At 35.8% G+C, this 25,684-nt stretch overlaps 2 protein-coding genes across 5 annotated transcripts; both read right to left on the reverse strand.

Moving 5' to 3' along the window:
- Positions 1-741: 741 nt before the first annotated feature.
- epn3b (epsin 3b) lies at positions 742-9,078 on the reverse strand. Of its 3 annotated transcripts, none has more exons than XM_087806032.1 (11): positions 8,944-9,030; positions 8,437-8,595; positions 7,531-7,614; positions 6,777-7,104; positions 6,577-6,695; positions 6,365-6,451; positions 4,687-4,810; positions 4,438-4,605; positions 2,731-2,814; positions 2,380-2,607; positions 742-1,480 (listed from the first exon to the last, which is right to left on the reverse strand). In XM_087806032.1, the coding sequence occupies exons 1-11, from the start codon at positions 9,010-9,012 to the stop codon at positions 1,194-1,196; spliced, it is 1,737 nt and encodes a 578-aa protein (XP_087662158.1). In that variant the 5' UTR covers positions 9,013-9,030; the 3' UTR covers positions 742-1,193. The 3 variants fall into 3 exon arrangements, with proteins under 3 accessions (XP_087662158.1, XP_087662151.1, XP_087662168.1); XM_087806025.1 differs by having other exon boundaries at positions 2,380-2,610; XM_087806042.1 differs by having other exon boundaries at positions 2,380-2,610; positions 4,438-4,810; positions 8,944-9,078.
- Positions 9,079-11,787: 2,709 nt separating this feature from the next.
- On the reverse strand, positions 11,788-25,574 carry mycbpap (mycbp associated protein). Of its 2 annotated transcripts, none has more exons than XM_087806014.1 (18): positions 25,490-25,574; positions 23,890-24,019; positions 22,254-22,360; positions 22,019-22,187; positions 21,057-21,172; positions 20,841-20,991; positions 20,655-20,773; positions 19,280-19,413; positions 19,113-19,212; positions 16,690-16,882; positions 16,441-16,628; positions 16,225-16,371; positions 14,607-14,705; positions 14,410-14,549; positions 14,228-14,331; positions 14,071-14,156; positions 13,046-13,204; positions 11,788-12,067 (listed from the first exon to the last, which is right to left on the reverse strand). In XM_087806014.1, the coding sequence occupies exons 2-18, from the start codon at positions 24,017-24,019 to the stop codon at positions 11,969-11,971; spliced, it is 2,241 nt and encodes a 746-aa protein (XP_087662140.1). In that variant the 5' UTR covers positions 25,490-25,574; the 3' UTR covers positions 11,788-11,968. The 2 variants fall into 2 exon arrangements, with proteins under 2 accessions (XP_087662140.1, XP_087662132.1); XM_087806006.1 differs by lacking the exon at positions 25,490-25,574 and adding an exon at positions 24,936-25,100 and having other exon boundaries at positions 11,949-12,067.
- Positions 25,575-25,684: the final 110 nt, after the last annotated feature.

Consider the following 25,684-nt stretch of genomic DNA (forward strand, 5'->3'; position numbering starts at 1 on the left):
AGCACACAGATGGGGAAAACTCAGATGAAAGTAGGTGATTTTCAATAACATTTAAGGATAATTTAAAATACATTTTATTGCACCATTGGGAGTCTCATAAGTAAAGTACTATCGCCACCTAATGTCATCAAGGGTCTCAATTCTTCCAGTAGATCACCTGGCCGACACATCCATACGTGAAGTTGTAAGATGGATTGTTGCGTCTCAAAGATGGTTAAAAAAAAAGTTTAAATCTGGTTTCATGTAAAAAAGAAAGTCTGCTTGTACTTAGTTTGTATTGAAAATATTTGGTTTTAATGATTAAATAAATTTTGCAATTTGTATATTGACGATTTTATTTTTTAAACAATTCAATTAAAACATTTTTTTTTTAGCATTTATTTCTTTAGACATAGTTTGATATCCTCATATGATTTAAAAACTATTTTTCTAAATTCAGTATTTATTTATTCATAAATGAATTGGTATAAAAAAAATTGGTATAAAAAATTAAATAAGCCAATATTTGTATATTGAATTTAAAAGGCTACGAATATTACCTAAATTAATCAATATGTTTTACACATTCAAATTCCAATAATTAAATACTTTAATTAATTTAAAAATATTAAATATTTTAAATACAATTATTAGAAGAAAAAAAAATGTAACCTTTCAATATTGAATTAATTTAATTAAAAGCATTATAATAAAAATCAATTTGTAAACAAAAATAAATAAATGTTAAATTCAACAATTCAATATTCTGATGATATACTTTCGTCAATGTAGCTAAAATTCAAACAAAACATGTTTTACTTAAAATAAAAGAGTTCAGTTTCAGGTCAGTATGGGTCACTATAAAATGATAATTATTTAAAGTTCTTTTTTTTTTTTGGTTGTCTTGGACATTAGACTTTGAGACAAAAGTAAGAAGGTCAGGCAAGAGTGAGGAAGCTTTGAACATAGTGGATACATTTCTGTGCTGTGGTTTTTGTGTCACGGGGGGACATTAGAAAACGAGCACCCACTGCATGTAGATGAACCGACACCTATGATTGAGCACGTGTGAGAGTCTTATAGCAGCAGATCTGTCTGTGGACAGACAAAACATCCAGGTTTCATTCCCCCTCAAGTGTGCGCCGTGACGTCGCAGCTGGATCTGGACTCTGGATTTTGGCTCGATTGGCTGTGAAGTGTTGGAGGAGGGGATCTCATAGGAAGGGGTTGTGGTTCTGTGACTGGGTGCGGGACACCGGCCGGGGAGGAAGGGGGAGAAGGGGCTGAGGCAGGTTGGAGGGGAGGTCCAGAAGTCCTGCAGGGGGTTGTGTGAACGAGGAGGGCAGGACGGGCAGCTGGTGGGCGAGAGGGAGCGGTAGAGACGGACTGTAAGGGAGTATGTGTGGCGGCAGAGGAGACGTGGAGGACGGCCTCATCTGGTTGAGGGTGAGGCGGGGGGTGTCACAGTGGAAGGGGTTGGTGGGAGACGGCGCACTCATACCTGTCGAGACATGAACGTACACATGAAACGTATGGTATCAGGCTGTTGCTCCTAAGCTTTGGAACAATCTTCCTTCTCTCTTTGCGCTTGATGGATCTACTGACTCCTTTAAGAAACATCTTAAGACCTTTTTATTTGTTCAGGCTTTTCCTTGATTTTCTGGAACTCCTGTTGTGTTATCAGTTTTATCTTGACCTTTAAAGTATATACTTTATTGAGTACTGTTTTGATTGTTTAAGCGCTTTGTGACCCTGGTCTGGAAAAGCGTTATATAAATAAAAATGACTTACTTACTTATCAGTGCCATCAGATCAAATAGCTTTGATGTCTGGTGGCACTAAAATACCTATAATTTTACATTTGATTTAAATAAAAAAAATTGTGAATTCAGTCAATTCCTTTTTGAAATATTGGAATATATTATTTAATATTTAAAGATTTTCAAATTAAATGATATTCAAGTAAGAATATACTTAATTCACTAAAAAAAAGAATTAATGCTAAAAAAAATTATATTTCAAGGAAAAAAATTAAAGCTTAAAAATGTGAAATGTTAAATTAAACCATTCAATATTCAGATTACGCTGATATAAATATTTTAATTATATTATGATTGGGGTTTATGTTTTGCTCTGTGTTGTTCATGCACAGATTCTGTGTAATCTTGACATGTTTTAATTTTTCTTTATTAACTTTAAATTTTTCTATAATGAATTTGTTTAGGTCTAATATCGTGTTAATGAAAACTTTATTTTATTTTTGTACAATCTTTGTATCTTGTGCCTCTTATGCCATTTTCTTTCTTTGTTTTCTGTGACAACCATGACTGTTCTTTGTGTCTAAACTTGAAAATCAATAATTATTTGAAAATAAAATGGTACATGTGAAACACGTCTTACCTGAGAGGAAGGGGTTGTTGTGAGCTTTACTGAGAGGGTTGGAGGGGATGAGGGCGTCCAGGTTGACCAGCGAAGCTCCGGTAGGTCCAAGGAAAGCCTCGGGGGTCCGGCACACCCGTGTCTGTGCGCCGCAGAGAGGCGGAGCCAGCCGGGACAAGTCGAACATCTCCGGGCTGGAGGTTTCCCTCCCGTTAACAAGAGGATTGACGACAGGATCGTTCCCCATTTCTGCTGTTTGACGATTCAATTGAGAGGATGAGAAAGAGAAGATGTCCCTCACACACGCACACACACACACACACATGCATGACACATCTAAAAATAACTTTAATACATTTTAAAATGTGATACCTGTAGGGCTGGTAGATTGTCTGGAGAAACACTCTTGGACCACCTCTTTAGTGTTGGTGGAAAATCCATTAGTCTCTTCGCCGTCTAATTTGGAAATTAAACATTTTAATTAACTTTTTTTTTGTTGCAATAAAAACACTGAAATAATAGTTTAAAGTGTATTAGTGTGCGTGTGACGCAAGGCCACAATCTTGTCCAGAGCTGGGATTGAACCCTAGACTTCTCAGGCCACAAGCCAACCACTGTACCATCTGAGCTATGATACCCACTTACTTTTACAGTTAATGACCCCTAGATTTATATCCTAATTACAATGATCACACATACATTTTCTAAATTAAATGTTTCTTTATTCATTAACTTTAAAATTCAATATAAAATGTTGGTTAAAAAAATAAACTGGGGCCAACATTTGTATATTGACATTAACAAAATAACTTCCAACAGAAAGTTCAGTATATTCTGGGACAGAAGAACCATATCAGACGATAATCAATAAAACAGAAAGTATATCAGTTCATTTTTCTTGCTGTGTAGCCCAGTAACAAATGCTTCTTGAAAAGGTAGAATATGTCAACACTTTCATAAAGACGATAAAACTGACGTTGCAAGTGGAAAACGCAAAGACTAGAAGAATTGCATTCAAGAAGAAAATGCTGTGTGAATGCAAAGAAGAAAAGTAGAAAAAAGTAGTAGAATTTGTAGTAGAATTAGTCGTAGAAGTAGTAGAATTTGTTGTAGAAGTAGTAATAGGAGTATAAGTAGTAGAATGAATTATAGAAGTAGTAGAATTTGTAGTAGTGGGAGTATATGAAGTAGTAGAATGAGTTGTAGAAGTAGTAGACGTAGTAGAATTTGGAGTCGAAGTAGTAGTGGTGGGAGTAGAATAAGTAGTTGTTATACAAGTAATAGAAGTAGTAGAATGTGTAGTAGAAGTAGTAGTGGGAGTAGAATAAGTAGTAGAATGAGTTGTAGAAGTAGTAGTGGGAATGTAAGAAGTAGTAGAATGAGTTGTAGAAGTAGTAGTAGAATTATTAGAATAAGTAGTAGAATTTGTAGTAGAAGTAGTAGGAGTAGAATAAGTAGTTGTAGTAGACGTAGTAGAATTTGTAGTCGAAGTAGTAGTGGGAGTAGAATAAGTAGTTGTTATACAAGTAATAGAAGTAGTAGAATGTGTATTAGAAGTAGTAGTGGTAGTAGAATAAGTAGTAGAATGAGTTGTAGAAGAAGTAGAAGTAGTAGAATGAGTAGTAGAAGTAGTAGTAGAAGTTGTAGTAGAATTATTAGTAGAAGTAGTAGAATGAGTAGTAGAAGTAGTAGTAGCATTATTAGAATAAGTAGTAGAATGAGTAGTAGAAGTAGTAGTGGGAGTAGAAAAAGTAGTAGAATGAGTTGTAGTAGAAGTAGAATTAGTTGTAGAAGTAGTAGCATTTGTAGTAGAAGTAGCAGTAGGAGTAGTAGAAGAAGTAGAAGTAGAATGAAACTCGGATAGAATTTGTAGGAGGAGATGCGGAACAAAGTTTAGGTCAGAAGAGCAAAAGTGGAGCCTTCAGCATCACACAATTAAGAGACTGTAGATCACAATCAGACCTGTTTATTATGAATGTTGTTGGGCTCGCGACCTTTGTGTGATTAAGTTCATCAACCTTGGATTCATTCCTGTTTCTATTTTCATTCACACTAGAATTAAGGTGCACAAAAACTCACCTTCTCCAGCGGTTCTGTCCCACTCATGGTTCACTGGGCTGGGACCGTGTTCGGCTCTCCAGGGGTCAGTGCTGGACTCGGCACACTGTGGCCAGGGATTAGACGAGCTGGAAGAAGATGGAGGGGCGGACCAAGGATTACCAACCACGGGAGGACTGGAGCCAACCGCTGCGAGAACAGACGAGGTTGTGATTTTTTTTTTTTTCTTTTTTGTAAGTCTTATGTGGTTCGGATCAATGAGTCGCCCACCTGTCGCCTCCCACGGGTTGGCGGGCGCGTCGGAAGAAGGTTCCGCTGAGATCCAGGGGTCGGCGCGAGGAGGTTGGACTTTAGAAGACGTCCCGAAAATATCCACCAGGTCCAGCATTGAAGACTAGAGAAGGAAATATGATTTGATAAATGAGTCGTAATGGAGACGATGTGTTATAAAATCTTAACCCTTCTTAACATCCAGTGCAAGAGTTCATATTAAGAGTGATAAAAAAAAAAAAAGATTTAATTTAAGACAGTAGGATTAGCACTAAACATATTTAGATAAGATAAAACTGTGAGTATAAAAGTATTTTAATGCTACTGGAATATTAAATAGTTGAATTTAACTTTTTTTTTTAATAAATGTAATTGGTTTCAATGATTTCTTTATTAAAATGTTTATTTTTTTATCATTTTATTTATTTATTTTTTTCAAGATTTCAACATTTAGTGTTTTATATTTTAATTCTAATAATTTTACTTAATTGCTAGCCTTTTAACTTAATATTAAAATGTTATTTTAATATGTCACAATACAATAACAAAAGAGTACCGGGAAATATTGTATTTATACAATTTGAATTATTGGAATTAGAGTATCAAATGTTATTTACGGAGCACTAGATGTGACACGGTAAAAAATAAAATGATTGCGTGTACACGAAAAAGTATTTTGTATTGTGATTGGCTGAGTGACATGAAGGACGATGAATGACTTGTGTATAAATAAATGTTTGGATAAATATCAATAATAATAAATAATAAATGACTTCTGATTTAATTTTTGTCAAAGAACGGATTATTGTCGGATCATTTTGTCATTTATACATTTTGACATTTATTTAAACATTTTGTCTATTGATTTATACATTTTGTCTTCTATTTATTTATACATTTTGACATTTTGTTGTCCGTATGCAAATTAAGTGGGCGTGTTGAACATCAGTCTAAGGCAGTGATTGGTTACAGCCTTGGATCAACTACCACTGCCTTGAGAGCATGTGGAAAGGGGAATATTCTAACATTTTTGTTATTTGAAAAGCGCAGTATTATGGAACTCAAATATTGCATTGTACAGTTTGTTTCAGCCAATCAGCGGCTTCGTCACATGTGGCGCAGGCACTTCCTGTTGGTGTCAAAGTCACATGTATCGTCAGACCAGGAAATGAAAGAACAGAGAGTGATTAGGTTGACGAAGATCGTCTTTTTGTCAATATAAATGTTGTATGCGTGGTACGATCTATTGACGTTTCTTAAACAATTTCAATGAATAAATAGTTATTTCGTGGCCATGACTTGATTTTCGCTTTTTTTTTTACCATGTCAAGTCCGGGGATCTGTAGTTATGTGTAAAAAAAAAGAGAAGAAACTTTCACTATACAAATAATTAAACCCGATTATTCAGTGTTTCTTATTTTAAATTCAACAATTTAACATCCCGATGCCACTGCTACACTTGTGATGGTTGATCTTTCCCAGTCAGGGGCAAACATCCCACTTCAGTCGGCTTCATTCTCTCTAATGCTGATCCACGTTTTCTCCCCTACCGACTCATTTTTCCCACAGTCCACGGCTCCTCTCGCTGCCAAAAAAAACCTCCCACCTCAAAAAAAGAAACCGCACTCCCCAACCTCTCCTCAGTCGTCACAAGCACACCCACACATTTGTACCTCACCTCTCCCGTCCGGCACTGGCTCTCCCTCCTGCTCTCGTCCAGCACTTTCCGTAGTAGACCCTCGTCTCCTTGGCGACAGTCCTTGTCCTGCAGGGGGGCGGCATCGACGTCATCATCGTCAAAACTAAACATTTCATCAGTTCTCTTTGGTAGACGTGGAGAAAACAAGCGTACACGAGTATTAATAGACGAATGTGTGGGACACTCGGTACCTTCTGACTCTCCTCTCGACTCATCGCCAGAGCCAGCTGGAGCTGCAGCTCCTCCTCCCCGCTGGTCTGGGGTCTGGCTTGCTCCAGATCCGAGGCGGCCCTCGGAGACGAGGACGAGGCTGGGGTAGGCAGGGAAACGCAACCAGATGAGACGAGGCGACGACGATTGCAGCGACTGGAAGGGGTCGAAGGTCACTCACAGTTGAACGAAGACGGGGAGCCTCGGGAGCGGCTGAACTCCTCGCCGTACAGCACGGCCATGCTGGGCTGGCTGGTTCTCCGGCCCGGGTGGTAGGATGGAGGTATTCCTCCGTACACGCTCCCTCCTAAACCTCCTCCTCCTCCACCTCCTCCTCCTCCACCGCTGCCTCCCCCCGCCATCCTCTCCTTGGTCTTCAGGGCTTGGCTCCTCTCTTGGCGAAGACGCTCCTCGTCCCGGAGAAGACACACCAGCTGGCGGGCTTTCTCTCGCACGTTGGCCCCCTGGTCTCGTCCGTCGCGATCCACGTACTGGAAGTCACGGAGAGTCTGGAACACCGTTACGAGAATCCATTAATCTCCGCACACACAGTGATGCATGGTTTATCAGCGGTGGAGGAATAATGAATGGGTGAATTGGAACCATTTTTTTTATTTTTATGAAGTTCAATCATTTTTATATTAAAAGGTTTTGAGCATTTTTTATAATGTTATTAAAAATGGCAATATGTTCAAAATTAATAAAAATGTTTTGTTTGTTTGATATCCAATAATTCAGAAATACGTTTTAACGCGCTACTATTACGTACTAGTAGAAAATAAACTTAATTTATCCTAAAAAAAACAACTAAAAAAGGCAGATATATCCAAAAATATTTGAAATGTTGAATCAAACCATTCAACATCCCGATGGCAGCTACATGTGTTAACTTCCGTGCGCTTAAGTAAAGTAAAGTAAAGGTTATTTCTGGTTGCCTGGATGGTGAAGGCGTTCTCTCGACACTGTTGGGCCACTCGCTCTGATCCGGTCTTCAGCAGATAGTCCAGCAGGGTCATCGCCTGGGGTCAAAGGTCAATTAGCATCTTGATATTATCATCTTGAAAGTAAACGGATTTAAAAAGCAATTGACGGTATGGAAGTATATCAGTGCCATTGAATGATAAGGGGTTGAAATTGAATATTACAATTTTTTATTTTATTTTTAAATGCGTTGTTCTTTTCAGGTATTTTTCAGAATTATTTTCTTGAAAAATTGAATTAAATAATTTCTATATCGAAAGGATCAATACTTTTATTATATTTTTTATGATTGAAAAAAACAAACAATTCTAGTATTTTCAATATGGATAATTTTTTTACTTTCAATAATTAAAAGAGTACGGAGCTACTTGATTGTCATGTGATCGTCTGTGCGTCACATGATTGGCTGAAAGTTGCTTGGTACTCTTCTCATATTGTCTGGTTAAACTATTACACCTAAATATTTTATATTTAAACATTGAATTTAAAAGGTCACAAATTAAATAAATATTATGTTTATAACAATTATTTTGTAATTATTGAAATCAAATTTTCTGAACATTATTTAACCCTGTTCTCTCAGGGTCAAGGTGAACGACCCACGTTGCCTTCGGACACACAGGGTATTGTTTATGGGCCTTCGGGTCACCTTGACCCTGAGATAACACAAGGGTTAAAAAACTTAAAAACTATTTCCCCCTTTTCGAATATATAAATAATTGTTTATAAGTTAATTATGTAATTTAAATTGTAAGACAAATCAGTTTCAACATGTCAAAAGTGAAATCCTGATGGCACTGATCTACTTCCATAGAGGGTCACATGCTCATAGTCCTGGAAGCGAAGCACTGCGGCATCACCTTGTAGACGTGCCTCCAGTTCTTCCCGCTGTCATTGAGCCGCTTCCACAGCATCCCCATGACTTCCGCAAACGCCACCACGTTAAAGGTCAAGTCAGCGATTTCCGACATGAGGGACGAGGACGGGCCCCAGGGGTCGTTGGAGGTGGCCTCGCGAACCTGCCCGCCGTCGTCAGGGGAGCACAGATTAGCATTCACGTCCTCCGGGCGACTTACGGAGCATCTGTGCATGTGTCAGAGGGATCTGAGGCTTTGTTCCTTTTTCATATATTGTACATTCCAACTGTGAGCTTTCAACTTAGAAGGCAAACATCATGTATAAACTTACATAAACTTATAAACAGATTTTTTAATGAACCAATAAGTGACTGTTTCCATCAGTTGTTTCCCATGACGAGCTAAACTCTGTTCCCTGTTATTCCATTTTAGATCTTGACTCATAAAGTGACCTTTAACTCACATCAATATCAACACCAACAACAACAGACAATGAAACTAAACAAACACCTTGATCTCTGCTTCCGAGTAGTTGTGCACGATGTTCTTGACTTGCCGGCGTAAGGCCGACGTTGTCATGGTTACAGGTGAAGATGGGGAATATCCTGAACAGGAGAAGTCAGAATCGGAGACGGACTGTAGAGGTCGCTCTCTTCAGTCTGGAACCGTCGGCCCAACCTTTGGAGGAATGTGAGAAATTGCAAAGAGAGATTATCATAAACGACTAAAAGGCTCAAATAATCTGGTCATGTTGTTGATTCTTTACACTAAAATGAGAAACAAAATAAAAATCAAACATTTTATTATTTCAAAACAATATATTTCAGAACATGTTGTTAAACACTGTTATAAGGACAGTTCCTTTACATAATATTAATTAAGAAGGAAAAAAGGCAAAAATATTTCATGATAATACAACTTTTATTCAATATTATTGTTTTAATTTACATTTAAAAATCTAAACAAAATGTTTTTCTTTGTATCTGAACATTTTAGATGTATGGTCGTGAGTAAGAAAATAATAAAAACGTAATAACAGTGGTTATTACTTAACAGTAAATATAGTAGTAGTAATAGTATATATATAATCAATGTAGGAAAATACACAAAAGTTCTATTCAATCACAATGCATTTGTGATTTTAATAAATATAATACAATTTAATAGTAACAGTATTTGGTAAAATATTTTTTTTAAAAAAGAAAAGTAAAGTAACTATTATTTAATAAAAAATTTAAAAAAAGATACAATATTATGAAATATATTCGTTTGTACTAGAAAATTATGGTGTAATAAGATGACAAATAACAACTAAAGAAAATATTGTAAAATATTATTTATTTTTGTTTAATAATGGTAAATGTCAATACAAGGTCATGAACAGGAGGCACGATAAATCATAAATGGAAAACCAACACTAGATATTGCTATAAGGATTTAAAGGAGAAACATGTATAGCTATGTACTAAATATGATGATATTATAAAATATCATAATAAATAAAATATGACAAAATGACAACAAGCTTTGAATAATTCATATAAAAACATCCACCTGAAAAAGTAACACACCATCTACTTTCCGTGTAAATAAAATGTTGCACTGATGAAAGTAAAAGTGTCGCGAGGGAACTAGGTCATAAAAAAACAGGTGTCTAAAGAAGCTTTTCTTTTATATTTAGGTCAACACATCAATATGCTCAGTCCAGGTCAAAGGTTTCATAGAAACCACGATTTGACGGACAAATACAAATAGTTTATAATGTTTTTCAACTACAAAAGTTAACCAGCAGAAAAGAGATAAGATGGTCAGAATGGAAAGACTGCAGAGGAATTATCCATGTGTGTACGAGGAGACGGCAGGTGACTGAAGGGCAGCAAGAGAAAGCTCCAGCTCAGCATCAATGGCCTGTATCAGTTTTCTATCCTTGTCACCACCAGTGAAGTTTCACCCTCTAAACCTGCCTCAGACTAACTCACACGCAGACACAAAATTATTATGTTATTATTGGTATAACATTAACTAAACTGAGGGGGGAGAAGAACATCACGTTTACATCTTTTCAAATATTCTATTTATTTTGTATTTTAATCATTGTCCTAACTTACACATAAACAAACTTAAATATATGTTGTGATAAGTTATATTCTTGAGAGTCCCTTGAGCCAACACCACACAGTAAAGTGTGGGAATCACCTTATCATACTGTGTGTGTACAAACGTATATAAATATTTGATCATTTTATGTGTATATATCAAGAGATTTTATATATACTGTTTTTGTTATCAATAATAAAAAAAAAATTCTGATAAACGTTGCCTCTCATTTAAGAAACATCTTAAGACGTTTTTATTTGTTCAGGCCTTTCCTTGATTTTCTGGAACTCCTGTTGTGTTATCAGTTTTATCTTGACCTTTAAAGTATATACTTTATTGAGTATTGTTTTGATTGTTTAAGCGCTTTGTGACCCTGGTCTGGAAAAGCGCTATACAAATAAAAATGACTTACTTACTTACTCTACTCATGATCTTTTATTGAAAATTATATATATATATATATATATATATATATATACATTTTATCATAGAATATTTTATTTAGATAATAATCATTTTTAATAGTTTTATTCTAATACTGTTATTCTACCTTTTTAAAAAGCATTGATATTTTAACTTGTGTTTTATTAAATCAAATATCACTTGTGATTTATTACTTTTTTCAGCCCTTTATCCATTTTTATCCATTGTCTCGTTATTCCAAAAAAAAACAAATACATTGTTGTCTAAGACATATATATTTGTACTTGTTGTCCCTAAAGTTACCACGAATTAATACCAAATAATAAAACCATTGACTGGCGTGACCCACTCGGACGCGTCACGGAGTTTAAGCACGTCATCAGACGCTGCTAGTCGGCGCATGCGCCGTGAGGCAGCAGGTGTATTTGGTATCAGGTGGTAAAAGAGGACTACGGTAACACTGCATCATTTCTACTACACGCACACACACACACGCGCGCGCGCGCGCGCCACTGACATTTCCCGCGCGTGTGTAGCCCAACATTCCCGTCTTTTGACTTGTACTTTTTTCATCCTCAGCATCACAATAATAATGGCGGCAAAAACCAGACTCAAAAAATCCGCCTCGCCTCTTACCTCCGCCATGACGCTACAGCAGGAGACCAAGGAGAGCGAGGAGAGCGAGGTATTGTCCGGCTGGAGGTGGGTCGTGTGTGAGGGTGTTACGCGGGTGCGACGCGAGCCGCTCGGGCGGAGATTCGGTGATGAAATCCGCAGAGCACACGCAGCATCTCTCTCTCTCTCTCTCTCTCTCTCACTCTCACTCTCTCTCGCTCTCGCTCTTCCATCCACACACGCACGCGTCCGCGGGGGGGGGGGAGGCGGGGACGAGCCTCTTCTTCTTCTGCAGAGTCAGCGGCGTCGCTCGTCATCCGCTGAGAACCGAGCGTGACACAGAACGTGGTCCCAGCTTTTTTTTGGGGGGGGGAAATAAACTTTTTAATGAAATAGTTTTTTAGACGTAAAAATCATTGTCAAAGTCGTCCTCGATGACTTCCCGCTCGTCCATCAGGCTGCACAGGTTGTCCACCAGCTCCTCGATCATGGAGTACACCTGCCGTGGAAAGAAAACGTTTAAACAAAATACTATCCTTTAAAAAAAAAAAAAGACATCCAAGACTTAGCCATTGCATTCATTCTAACAGGTGTGTAACGGCAAGGAATTAGATATATGACACATGGGGCAGCTATATATCGCAATATATTGAGATACTGTAGTATATAAGTATTGTCGAGTACTTGACTCAGGTGTTGCAGAATTTAAAGACCACATGACTCTTGACCAAGTCGTCACTGATTTAATTTGTTTTGAAACCCAAAATATGTCCAAACATCAGATTTAAATCAATTGTATCCTCTCGTCCTCAGTAAATGCCTCGGGATCTCATTTGCATGTTAACAATGTGTTGATTTGAGTGTGTCTTAAATAGATCTTGTTCCTCTATTGTACTCATCAGCATGTGTCTTATTTGTATGTTTGTACAAAACTCTCTTTTCATTGAAATATTTACATTTGAAAATTATCTTAGGCCCCGCCCACCGAAAACACCTTTCTGGAGGTTAAATCTTGTTGACCATAACCACACCCACAATCATCGAGGTTTCCGTCAACAATCCTGGAAGTCTCCACCTCCAAGGGACTCGTTGTATAAACAAGGCGAGCGTGATTACAACTGGCTGGAGGACGACTAAAGCCATTATTACGTCATAATGGACTTTGCTCTTGTAACCACTCGTTCGCCAAGATTTCTGACGGGGGAGAACATTATGACCCAATAACTTCAATGATATATACGTATATATCTATAATTTATATAATATAATTTTATGTAACACACACTTTATTACAATAATAGTAAATAAATAAATCCGAAAAAACTTAAAGCCCCAAAAAACAACAGTTGTATATAAAAACATAAAATCCGGATTTTTTTTTCCACATAATTTGTGAAAATCCAAAGTTATTTCCACAAAAGTATCGACCAAATGGTGTCAATTTGTGGCGACATATATGAACAAGGATAAAGTTCACCTTTTGACGCAACAGTCTCTTGTAAATGACCGTCATCTCCATCTCTTTATTCTGGTCGTCCAGCTGTGGATTCACTCCCTCGGGTTGGGCTCCTCTTTGCTTGTCCTTTGACCCCTTTTTCATTTCCTCCTTTTTCCTCTTGTCCTTCTTCTTGCTATCCTGCACCCAGAGATGACATTCAGACCCAGAGGTGTGTGTGTTACGGTGATAATTCACACACGAGTAGCAATAAATCATGTGGCAGTAGCTGCACATTTATTGATAACTTGGAGTCAAACTCAATCACACAAGGGCCAAAATCTTCTGTTATTTAAGTTTATGTATATATTGTATTTACATTCTATGAGGCTTAATCCAATCTTTATTATCTGTTTGTCTATAGATGTATATCAATGTTTTAATTAAAATGTAGTTTTAAACATTACATTTTTTAAATAATTAAGTTCGAAAATGTATATATTTAAAGTTCTATAATAATAATAATAATTATTATTATTATTTTAACATTTAAATTAAATGACATCAATATAAAAAAAATATTCACATTATTTTTTACACATATAGTTTGAATAGTGTCATCCCAATAGTAAAACAAATAGAATTCAATATTTCAAGAATTCTTTTTTATTTTTTATTATTAAATAAAATACAAAAACAAGTCGATCACAGACCATTATTAGTCACAGCATCATCTGTGTGTCACATGATTGATAGTTCGAAAGTTTGAGCTTGGTTTGGTATACTATATATTATATATGTTATATCTACATATTTTGTATTTTTATATTGGATTTAAAAGGCTATCATTTAAATTTAGAATGTTTTGTATTAATGGAATTACGACATCAAACTCTACGTTTAAAATAAACGTTTTTGTTTTTTTTAAAATACAGGTTAAAAATATTCGATTTTTTGAATTCAATGCTTTTAAATAAAAGTTTGAATAAAACATTGAACGTTTCAACTTTTGATGTTTACATTTCCAGATGTTAAATCCACCATAAATTGACCCATGAGTCACTAACCTCCACTGACTTGGCCTCCACTTTGTCATCTTCACTCGTAACTCTTTTTGCACCGAAGCCCTTCTTCGTCTCACTTGTAGTCATGTCTAAAAAACCAAAGTGACACAGTTTTTAAAACTGAGTGAAAGTGACAACAAAAAACATTCAGTTTTTTCACCTGCTTCATAGATCCACGTGTTCCTCTCAGGCAGGAACAGCAGTTGTTTGAGCCAAACTGCTTCTGCGGCCAAACTGTCGAACAGAATCCCCCACAGATGCTTCCTGCAGGGGGCGCCACACGACACATTGTTAAAGCGTGACGAGTGCGCGCGTGTGACGCACGCTCGAGCCGTGACTCACCCCATTTCCACCGCCGTGAGGTGGTTGTTTCTGGGCAGAGGTTCCGAGAGCTTGATCAATAGAGTGTTGAGTTTCTCCAAACCTTTCTCTCTGGTGATGGTGCGCTTCAAGGTCGTGTACTCGGGCAGAGAGAGCACGTTCTGGGAGGTTGGACTGGAGGTCAGTGATGCTCGAGAACCTTGTGTGGGGGGGTCTACCTGTCTGAGGGTGTCCACGGAGAGGTCCCAGGTCATCTTGGGGTTCACCTCCTCCCACAGCTTCTTCAGGTCCTCCACTGGCTGGTCTCGGTACTGGAGCTAAAAAACAAAAAGGTGGTTTAAATATGGAAGTAAATCTGTGCCATCATGGATTTATTGAACATTTTTAACGTTGTTTTAATGCATTTAATTGTTTTTTATTTGAAAAAAAAAATCTCAATAGTTTCTGTGTGGAAATCAAAAAAAAAAAAACAGTTTTTATATAAGAAATTATACTTTTAATAAACATAAAAACAGTTTCTTTGAATGAAATTATAATTCATTTCCAAAAAAAAGGCAGTTTTTATTTAAGAAATTATACTTTTATGACACAAAAACAATTGTTTTATATATTAAATTATATTTTTAGAACTAAATTTTACAAGTTAGACTTGAAAGCATGTATAAGAAATAAGAAATGTCTCAGAATGATGCTTTATAAACTTTACCTCCTATTATGAAATGTTATATATAGTCTTAATTGATAAAATCCAGAATGAGATACAGTTGAAAATAGATGAAACATTAAGAATCCACATAAATATGGAAGTAAATCAGTGCCATCATGGATTTATTTAACAATTTTAAGTTGTTTTTAATGCATTTAATTATTTTTTATTTGAAAAAATAATATCTCAATATTTTCTGTGTGGACATTAAAAAAAAACCACAGTTTTTATATAATAAATTTTACTTTTATTAAACGTAAAAAACAGTTTCTTTGTATGAAATTATATTTAATTTCCATAAAACGCAGTTTTTATTTAAGAAATTATACTTTATTACACAAAAACAATTGTTTAATATATTAAATTATATTTTTACAACTACATTTTACAATTTAGACTTGAAAACTAGTATAAGAAATAAGATATATCTCCTATTATGAAATGTTATATATAGTCTTAATTGACAAAATCAAGAATCCACATACATATGGAAGTAAATCAGTTCCATCGTGGATTTATTTAACATTTTAAACGTTGTTTTTAATGCATTGAGTTGTTTTTTTTATTTGAAAAAATAATATCTCAATAGTTTCTGTATGGTAAGGTACATTTCCTTTCTTTAATATTTAAAATAAATATTTAAAATATTTTCAAAATGAATTATGTTTACACAAGTATTGTATTGTATGTTTGATGTGCTTAGAATTCATTTAATATTGAACCTTATGTATAAATTTCTTTTTATTTAAATAAATCCGATTATTTAAAAAAAAATCTTTAAATATACACATCATTGAATCCAATTATTCTATCGAAACAAATTCAATCTTTTGATATAGAATTAAATCGATTTTTTTAAACAGTTGAAATGTTAAATTAAATCATTCAATTTGATGATATACTTCAGTATTTTAACCCTTGTGTCTTTGGGTCAAGGTGACCCGGTGGCCACTGCATATACATTTATGGAAGTCAGGGAACACAAGGGATACCACAAACACATTAGTTTACGGGCCTCAGGGTCACTTTGACCCAGGGACAACACGAGGGATACCACGAACACATTAGTGGGTCATTTTGACCCAGAGGCTGCATTAAGGTTAAGAAGTGCACTGAAGTATTTTCTTTACTTTTGGGTTTTTGTTGAGGAAGTCTTCCTCCTCGGTGATGTAGAGGTCCGCAGGAGAGCTGGGTCTCTCCGGAGTGTGAATCCCCATCAGGATGTCGTACATGATGGACTTGCACATGTTGACCGTCACCGAGCGCTCCAGGAGTTTCTTGTAGCCAACAAAAAAAAAAAAGGTTGAAACACCCGAGATGTTCGTTCGAGGAACCATGAGGGTCACCTCCAGTCCTCGCCTCTGGTCGGCCGTGTTGTCGTGGAAGAGAGACACGCCCCTCAGGGTGACTTGAATGGCGGCTCCTTGCAGCAGCAGCGGGTGAGTCTTGAGCTGCCACTGCTCCGTCTTGATGCCCGGGCTCTGAGACTTGAACACGATCTCTATCTGCTCGGTGGAGCCCGGGAGTATCACACCTGGAGAGGGAGCGGGAGATCATGAGGAACATGAGGGACCTCCGGGTGGTGTGGTGTGTACCCGGGGCAGAGTTGAAGAAGAAGTGTGGACTCTTGGTGTGAGGCTTCAGGTTGGAGAAGTTCTCCGGAGACACCAGCTGCTGCCAGCTGTAGAAGATCGCCGTGTTGCCCTCGTTGCACAGGTCCATGTAGGAGACGGCGTTGTCTCTCGCAGCCGCCTCGAAGATGATGGTGGCGCTGAAGCCCACTTTACCCTGATCCAGGAGAGACTCTTGAGTCTTGATTTTTATACAAGAAATCATACTTTTATTTTAAAACACCGTTTTTATGTGAGACACTTTACTTTTATTAAATATAAACAATTGCTATAATTAAATAACCATTTTATTAAAGACAAACAACAGTTTGTATGTAAGAATTTATACTTTTAAGTTAAAAACACATTTCTTACTTAGTTATACTTTTATTTAACAAAACACAGTTTTTAGAAAAGGAAATATTGTTTTATTAAAAATATATATACTATTGGAGAACACTTTTATTAAAAAAATGAAGTTTCTATGTATAAAAAAAACTTTTATTACAGAGAAAAACAATAGCTTTTATATATAAAAATATACATTTACAGTCAAATAAATTATACTTTTATTTTTTTTAACTAATATATATAAATTACTAATAATAATGAATTATAGTTCTATATTTAAAAAAACAGGGATTTATATAAGAAATTATACTTTTATTTATTAAAAACTGTTTTTTTTGAGAAATGTTACTGTTATTAAACAAAAACACACTTTTTATATAAGAAATTATACTTCTTTTTTTTTTGAGATAATTTTTATTAAATATAAACCATTTCTATATTTAAATAACCATTTTATTAAAGACAAACAACAGTTTGTATGTAAGAATTTATACTTTTAGGTTAAAAACACATTTCTTACTTAGTTATACTTTTATTTAACAAAACCCAGTTTTTAGAAAAGAAAATATTGTTTTATTAAAAAAATATATACTTGTATATATTTGAGAAATTAACACTTTCATTTAAAAAATAAAGTTTCTACGTAAAAAATATAAACTTTTATTGTAGATAAAAACAATAGTTTTTATATATAAAAATATACTTTTATAACACATTTACAGTCAAATAAATTATACTTTAAATGTTAAAAACGAATATATATAAATTACTAATAATAATTAATTATAGTTCTATATAAAAACAAACAGGGATGTATATAAGAAATTATACTTTTATTTATTAAAAACAGTTTTTATTTGAGAAATTTTACTGTTAATAAATAAAAACACACTTTTTATATAAGAAATTATACTTTTATTTTAAAAAATAATTATATTACAATTCAATCCTTTATTTTAAAAACACTGAAATGGTTTCTAATTTCCAATAAACACACTTTTTATATAAGAAATTATACTTTTATTAAACATAAAAAACGATCTCTATGTATGAGATTATATTTAATTTCCAAAAAAACACAGTTTTTATACAAGCAATGTTACTTTTATTAAACATAAAAAACGGTCTCTATGTATGAGATTATATTTAATTTCCAAAAAAAGACAGTTTTTATACACGAAATTATACTTTTATTAAACATAAAAAACGATCTCTATGTATGAAATTATATTTAATTTCCAAAAAAACACAGTTTTTATACACGAAATGATACTTTTATTAAACATAAAAAACGATCTCTATGTATGAAATTATACTTAATTTCCAAAAAACACAGTTTTTATATAAGAAATGTTACTTTTATTAAACATAAAAAACAGTTTCTATGTATGAGATTATATTTAATTTCCAAAAAAAAAACTGTTTTTATACAAGAAATTATACTTTTATTAAACATAAAAAACGATCTCTATGTATGAAATTATACTTAATTTCCAAAAAACACAGTTTTTATATAAGAAATGTTACTTTTATTAAACATAAAAAACGGTCTTTGTATGAGATTATATTTAATTTCCAAAAAAACACAGTTTTTATATAAAAAATGTTACTTTTATTAAACATAAAAAACAGTTTCTATGTATGAGATTATATTTAATTTCCAAAAAAAACACAGTTTTTATACAAGAAATTATACTTTTATTAAACATAAAAAACGATCTCTATGTATGAAATTATATTTAATTTCCAAAAAACGCAGTTTTTATATAAGAAATGTTACTTTTATTACACGAAGATACAATTTTTTTTATATATTAAATTATATTTTTACAACTACATTTTACTGGTGTTACTACATGTATAAGAAATAAGAACGATGCTTTATAAACTGTTTACCTTCTACTATGAAATGTTATATATAGTCTTAATTGAAAAAATCAAGAATTAGATACAATTGAAAATAAATGAAACATTAAGAATCCAAATCAATGCCAAAATACTGTTTATCATACTATTAATTGGGGGTCAAAGTTCCTGGTAAAAAACGACCTCCTCACCTGATGAACGGGGGTGTTGCCCGTCCAGCTGGCCAGCTGACCACAGAACCTCAGAGCAGGAATGAACGGCCCGTCGTCGTCGAAGGCCGTCAGGTGATCTCTGAGACGCACACACCGGGTGTCACTCGCCAACTTGTTTTTCAAGGTCTGAACCAACTGTTACCGACATGTTGCTTTCTTCTTTAGCATTCTTAGCATCGCTGTCCCCGTCCTCGTCGTTCTCCTCCAGGAAGGGACTTCGAGTGACCGTGACGAACACAGTGGGTTTGTTGGAGCCGATGATCTCCAGTCCACTCATGTCCTGTCGACGGTAAAGACCCAGTGTTTAGCAATTAAATGTTTAAACTTTGATTTACTGGAAATGATCACATTATTTTACATTAATTTAATACTTTCATTCAATATTTCTTTATACTGAAAGGTTGCATTTGCTAAATAAAAATAATTGAATTTAGAAACATTTTCAATTATGTTCATTTTATTTTCTACACTAAAAGACTGCTATTATTATTCCAATAATAAAAATAATAGAATGTAATTTAATGTTTTTTTTCATTTGTAGTTTTTTTTAATTCAATATGAACTGTCGGTGCTACCAGACAAAACAATGGTAAGAAAAAAATGTAATATCTTTTTGAATTTTTGGTGGCAGATTTGACTTCATTTAAAATAATGTAATAATTTAATTTAATAAAAAAAAAAAAAATTAGTTCAATTAATAAATAAAAACTACTTTAATATTTTTATATACGTATATTTTTGAGAGTTTAATTATTAAATATAAACGCATTAAATCTTCCAATATAGACATTTTTTTTAATTTGATGATCAACCCGTGTGTTATCTCAGGGTTCATGTGTTTGTGGTATCCCTTGGTGTTGTCTCTGGGTCACTGTGACCCAAAGGCCCGAAGACAAATGTGTTTGTGGTATCCCTTGTGTTGTCTCTCGGTCACTGTGACCCAAAGGCCCGAAGACAAATGTGTTTGTGGTATCCCTTGTGTTGTCTCTCGATCAGGTTGACCCAAAGGTTCGAAAACAAATGTGTTTGTGGTATCCCTTGTGTTGTCTCTCGATCAGGGTGACCCAAAGGTTCGAAAACAAATGTGTTTGTGGTATCCCTTGTGTTGTCTCTTGATCAAGGTGACCCAAAGGTTCGAAAACAAATGTGTTTGTGGTATCCCTTGTGTTGTCTCTCGATCAGGGTGACCCAAAGGTTCGAAAACAAATGTGTTTGTGGTATCCCTTGTGTTGTCTCTGGGTCAAGGGGAACGACCTCCCTGGCTTCCATAAATACATATGCAGTGGTGGAGGTCGTTCATCTTGACCCAAAAGTTACACAAAGAATATTTTCGAGCCTGAGATAACGCAAGGGTTAAAAAACGATGTTTAAAAATGAAAATTCAAATTTTCAACATTTAAAATGTTAAATTCAAGCAGTCAACGTTGTGATGACAAGGATCTACTTCCGTAGAATACACAACAGAAACACACAATAACCTCAGAACTTCAGCATCACGTCTTATGAGAAGATCATATTCACCGGCTTTCTGAAGTCAAAGTCGTGCAGGACCTCCGCGATCTCCTCTCGTTTCTCCTGCAGGTACAAGCTCTGGGTCCAGGTCCTCGTGGCTCGTCGCGCACACTCGGTGTAGATGTTTCCTTGTGGTCACATGACTTCGTCTCTCCCTCGCTCTGGGTTGTGTGTTACAGGTGTGCGACGACAAACCTGTTTCGACGCGCATGTTGTTGGACTGCCCGACGAACGTGACCGGCTGCCGCTTCCCCTGGTCGGTCAGAGTCAGAGTCGACGTGATGCCCGTCAGTTCGTCTCCGTACAGCTGAGGGTGCGACCAGAACTCGCTTCCCACGTGGTAGCCCTTGAGCGAGAGGTTTCAAGGGTTACCTCTGGACTCATGGTTCTCTTTTGACTCGTGGTTCATACATATCCACGGTGGACCATCGGCATGACTTGGTTCAGGACTTCCTTTTGCTCCTGGACGTCTCTGTAGTCGTTGGTCTGGTTCATCAGCAGGTACTCGACCGGCCTCTTCAGTTGATCTGTACACAGTTGTATGGAACTATATCAGCACCATCAGTACCATTCTTCGTGCGAGAGGTGGGGGACACCCTGGAAAGGATGCTATACCTACGGACAATTTCCCCAAGTTTCCAATCAACCTCTGTATGTTTTTGGACTGTGGGAGGAAACCGGAGTGACCAAAAGGCCCAAAAACAAATGTGTTTGTGGGATCCTTTGTCTTGTCTCTGGGTCACTGTGACCCAAAGGCCCAAAAACAAATGTGTTTGTGGTATCCCTTGTGTTGTCTCTCGGTCAAGGTGACCCAAAGGCCCGAAGACAAATGTGTTTGTGGTATCCCTTGTGTTGTCTCTGGGTCAAGATGACCAAAAGCCCCGAAAGAAATGTGTTTGTGGCATCCCCTGTGTTGTCTCTGGGTCAAGGTGACCCAAAGGCCCGAAAAAGAATGTGTTTGTGGTATCCCTTGTGTTGTCTCTGGGTCAAGATGACCAAAAGCCCCGAAAGAAATGTGTTTGTGTCATCCCCTGTGTTGTCTCTGGGTCAAGGTGACCCAAAGGCCTGGAGACAAATGTGTTTGTGGTATCCCTTGTGTTGCTTCTGGGTCAAGGGGAACGACCTCCCTGGCTTCCATAAATACATATGCAGTGGTGGAGGTCCTTCATCTTGACCCAGATGCAAAACAAGGGATACCACGAACACGTTTGTCTTCGAGCCTTTAAGGGTTAAAAAATATCAAAGTTGAATTATTTAACATATAAAGTGTTATATTTAATCAATCAATATATCAACAGCACCGATAAACATCCATACAAATACAAAAATGCATCACGTGGATTCAGAGGAGAATTGATGATCGACATGTTCACCTGACAGGTTGAAGGCCTGCTTCTTGCGTTGTTTCATACACGTGGACCAGTTCCTCAGGGCGGTGCTCTGGGTGTCTCTTCCATCTAACAGCATTTCTGGGCTCTCTAGTGGAACGTCCGAGACTGTGGTCGAGGCGTCGATTTTGGATATCGGCATCCGTTTCAACAACTAGAGGGTGGATAGAATAGAAGGCCTCATCTTCATGTGGAGAATGTTTCGGGGATTGAGATGTACCTGCTTCTCTCCTTGGGCCTCCAGGAAGCTCTTGAAGTCCTCTACGTTTCCCAGGATACTGTGTGGAAGAACCTTTCCATGTCTGTCAAACTGAAAGCCCATTGGTCCTACAGAAGGAACATTTCAAGACACATAGTCAAGCAGTTGCACGAGATTGCGTTATCTCTGGGTCAAGGTGACCCGGAGCCCCGAAAAAAATGTGGTGGGTGTTAACCTTTGCGTTATATCTGGGTTAAGGTGACCCGGAGGCCTGAAAACTAATTCGACAAGACCCTAGAGATAACATAAGAGATACCTCTAACACATTTATTTTTGGGCCTCCGGGTCATTTTGACCCTGAGATAAGACACAGGGTTCAAACTTGATCATGAGTGGATTTTTACCAAAGAAAAACGAATGCAATGGACATAAGAATAATTGGTCACTTTTTAGCAAGTGCACTGGAAATTATTTGAAAAAGCCTGTAAGGAACATTTTCTGAGAGAATTGATCTTGTGAAATTGGTTTCGTAAAATACCCTTAGCTTAGATGAGTTTGGTTTATTTAGAAAATAACAGACATAAAAAACGGTCTCTATGTATGAAAATATTTTTAATTTCCAAAAAAAACACAGTTTTTATATAAGAAATTATACTTTTATTAGACATAAAAAACAGTTTCTTTGTATGTAATTATATTTAATTTCCAAAAAACGCAGTTTTCATTTAAGAAATAGATAGATACTTTATTCATCTCCTTAGAGAAATTCGCGAATTATACTTTTATTACACGAAAACACAATTGTTTTTATATGTTAAATTATATTTTTACAACTACATTTTACTCTAACAAGTTAGACTTGAAAACATGTATAAGAAATACATGTTTTAAAGTCAATGGTGATAATAACCCATCATTCGCTACACATGACCAACAAATCTAAAAATCCACACGGTGAGTTGCTTTGTTCGGAGGAGGTTGTGCTGTCAAAGTGTTACCTCGACTCATTACATAACAGTCGGTTTCTTGGGTCAGACTGAGCTTCTACATGGACGTGTTAACGTCCACAGAAGGAGGTAACAGTAGGTTATTTTTTATACTTTTCCATTAAGAAGTTTTAAAGGTGTAATCTTCCAAATCAAAATTGAACGTGAAGTACTGAATTATTTGATCACTTTTCCTCCCTTATCTTTTTTTTTACAGAACACAATATGTTTCAGTCGGTTCAGATGATCCGAGGAGTAAAACCAAATAAACTAAACACAATTCCTGCAATACAACAAAGCTGTGGTTAAGATAATTAAGTAAGTAAGTAAGTAAGTAATATTTATTTATATAGCGCTTTTCCAGACCAGGGTCACAAAGCGCTTAAACAATCAAAACAATACTCAAAAAAGTACATACTTTAAAGATCAAGATAATACTGAGAACAACACAGGAGTTCGAGAAATTCAAGGAAAAGCCTGAACAAATAGAAACGTCTTAAGATGTTTCTTAAAGGAGTCAGTAGATCCATCAAGCGCAAAGAGAGAGGAAGATCGTTCCAAAGCTTAGGAGCAACAGCCTGAAAAGATTTCTCTCCTCTGGTCCTGAACCAATTCAACATCTTTTTGGTCCTTGTATTGTTTCTACTCTGCGGCATAACCCTGTACTGTACCTGTGTAGTCGGCAGGTGGAGAGTAACCTAACATATTGTTCTGAAGTGGTCGTCCTACATCAGCCGGGCGGGGCTTCTGCACACGTGGTAAAACCTTCTGATGATCCGTGGGCGGCTTAGGAGTGTGCATCTGCAGGATGAAATGTCACGATTCACAACGATGATCAGTTGCTCACACAAAAAAAGACCAGTTAAAAATGAACACATGCTATTTTTTCCATTCAATTACATTTACTGATAATAATGATTTTAGAGTTTGGTACTAGGGGTATCTGGCGACACGTATCGTGATACAGGAGCAACGATATAAAGTGATATTGTAGGATATATTTGTAATATTGTCAAGTACTTGACTCTGGTGTTGCAGAATTTACCGACCATGTGATGAAGTCGTAGCTACTTTCATTTGTTTTAAAACCAAGATATGTCAAAACATACATTTTAAGTAAGTAATTTATATTTATAGAGCGCTTTTCCAGACCAGGGTCACAAAGTGCTTAAAAAATCAAAACAATACTCAATAAAAGATATACTTAAAAGGTCAGGAAACACAGAAAACAACACAGGAGTTCCAGAAAATCAAGGAAAAGCCTGCACAAAAATGTCTTAAAGGCAAATGTATCCCCTCGTCCTCAGTCAACGTCGGGATCTGACAGGAATTCATTGATATACCTACTTGTATAATAACTGTGAATACTGCTTGTTAATGGTAAATACAATATTTAGATTGTGGTGTTGAAATTCGATACAGTACTTGGGAAAAATGTATGCAATATTTAAGTGTATCGATATTTCCTAAACCCCCCCCCCCCTATTTGTTACCATGCTAGAGGAGAATAGTCCCGGTGTATAAACATTAAGAAGTTTAATAATTGGCTAAATTGATGCTATTACCCAAGTTGCTTATTACTGTGATGTTAATATCAAGTGTTGCCAGATTTAATTTCAAGTTTAAACTCTGTCTGGCAGATCAGATTTGAGTTTGAAACAAGTTTACAAAAACGCAAATCAGTCTAACTTTCAACATTGACTTCGAGTTGACTTACATTGCTAACGTTTTCCAAGTTCCATTTGTCAGCTGTGCATGTAAGTGATTACCTGTACAGGTGATCATTGATCATGGGAATAGCAAAAGGATTTGATAGTTTGACGATATTCTCTGTTTATATACAGGTAAATGGTTACAAAAGAGTTTTTATTATGACTAATATAAGTCCCTTTGTTTGGGATCATTCAAAGTTGACCAATAAACTACACTAACTGTATTTGCTTACTTCACTACTAAACAGTTAAATAAGCATATTAAAGTCATTAATTTAGGGCAGACTATTACAAATATCTGTCAACTTTCCAATCTCTTTGATGAGGAGGGACTCAAAGACCCGGAAACATCCGGGCAACAAAGCCAGTCAGATGTATCAAATAAAGACCACTTAGGAATATTTAAACTAAATACTAGAAGCAGATTTTTATCCGGCTATTATTAACTAGCGTTATAACAAGAGATCAAGAAGCTTCTAATAGTTTTCTTTAAACATGTTCTTGATCAGGGAAAAAGACACTTTGATTATATATATATTCTTCAAGCAAGTGTACTTACAATGTCGTCTCCGGCGGTGTGTGTTTACGACTCGTAACCATGGCAACGACTCACAACATTCGATACGACGCCGTCATTTTTGTCTTGTAAAAAAAAAAAAAAAAGATAAATAAACGTTAATTTTATGATTGTTTAAGTGTTATTCGTTACAGCGACCAATGCAGTATTCAAGGGTTGGCACATCCATGCCTGTCA

This window comes from Callionymus lyra, chromosome 1 (genome assembly GCF_982586985.1).
Source record: "Callionymus lyra chromosome 1, fCalLyr1.hap1.1, whole genome shotgun sequence".
Classification (NCBI taxonomy): domain Eukaryota; kingdom Metazoa; phylum Chordata; class Actinopteri; order Syngnathiformes; family Callionymidae; genus Callionymus; species Callionymus lyra.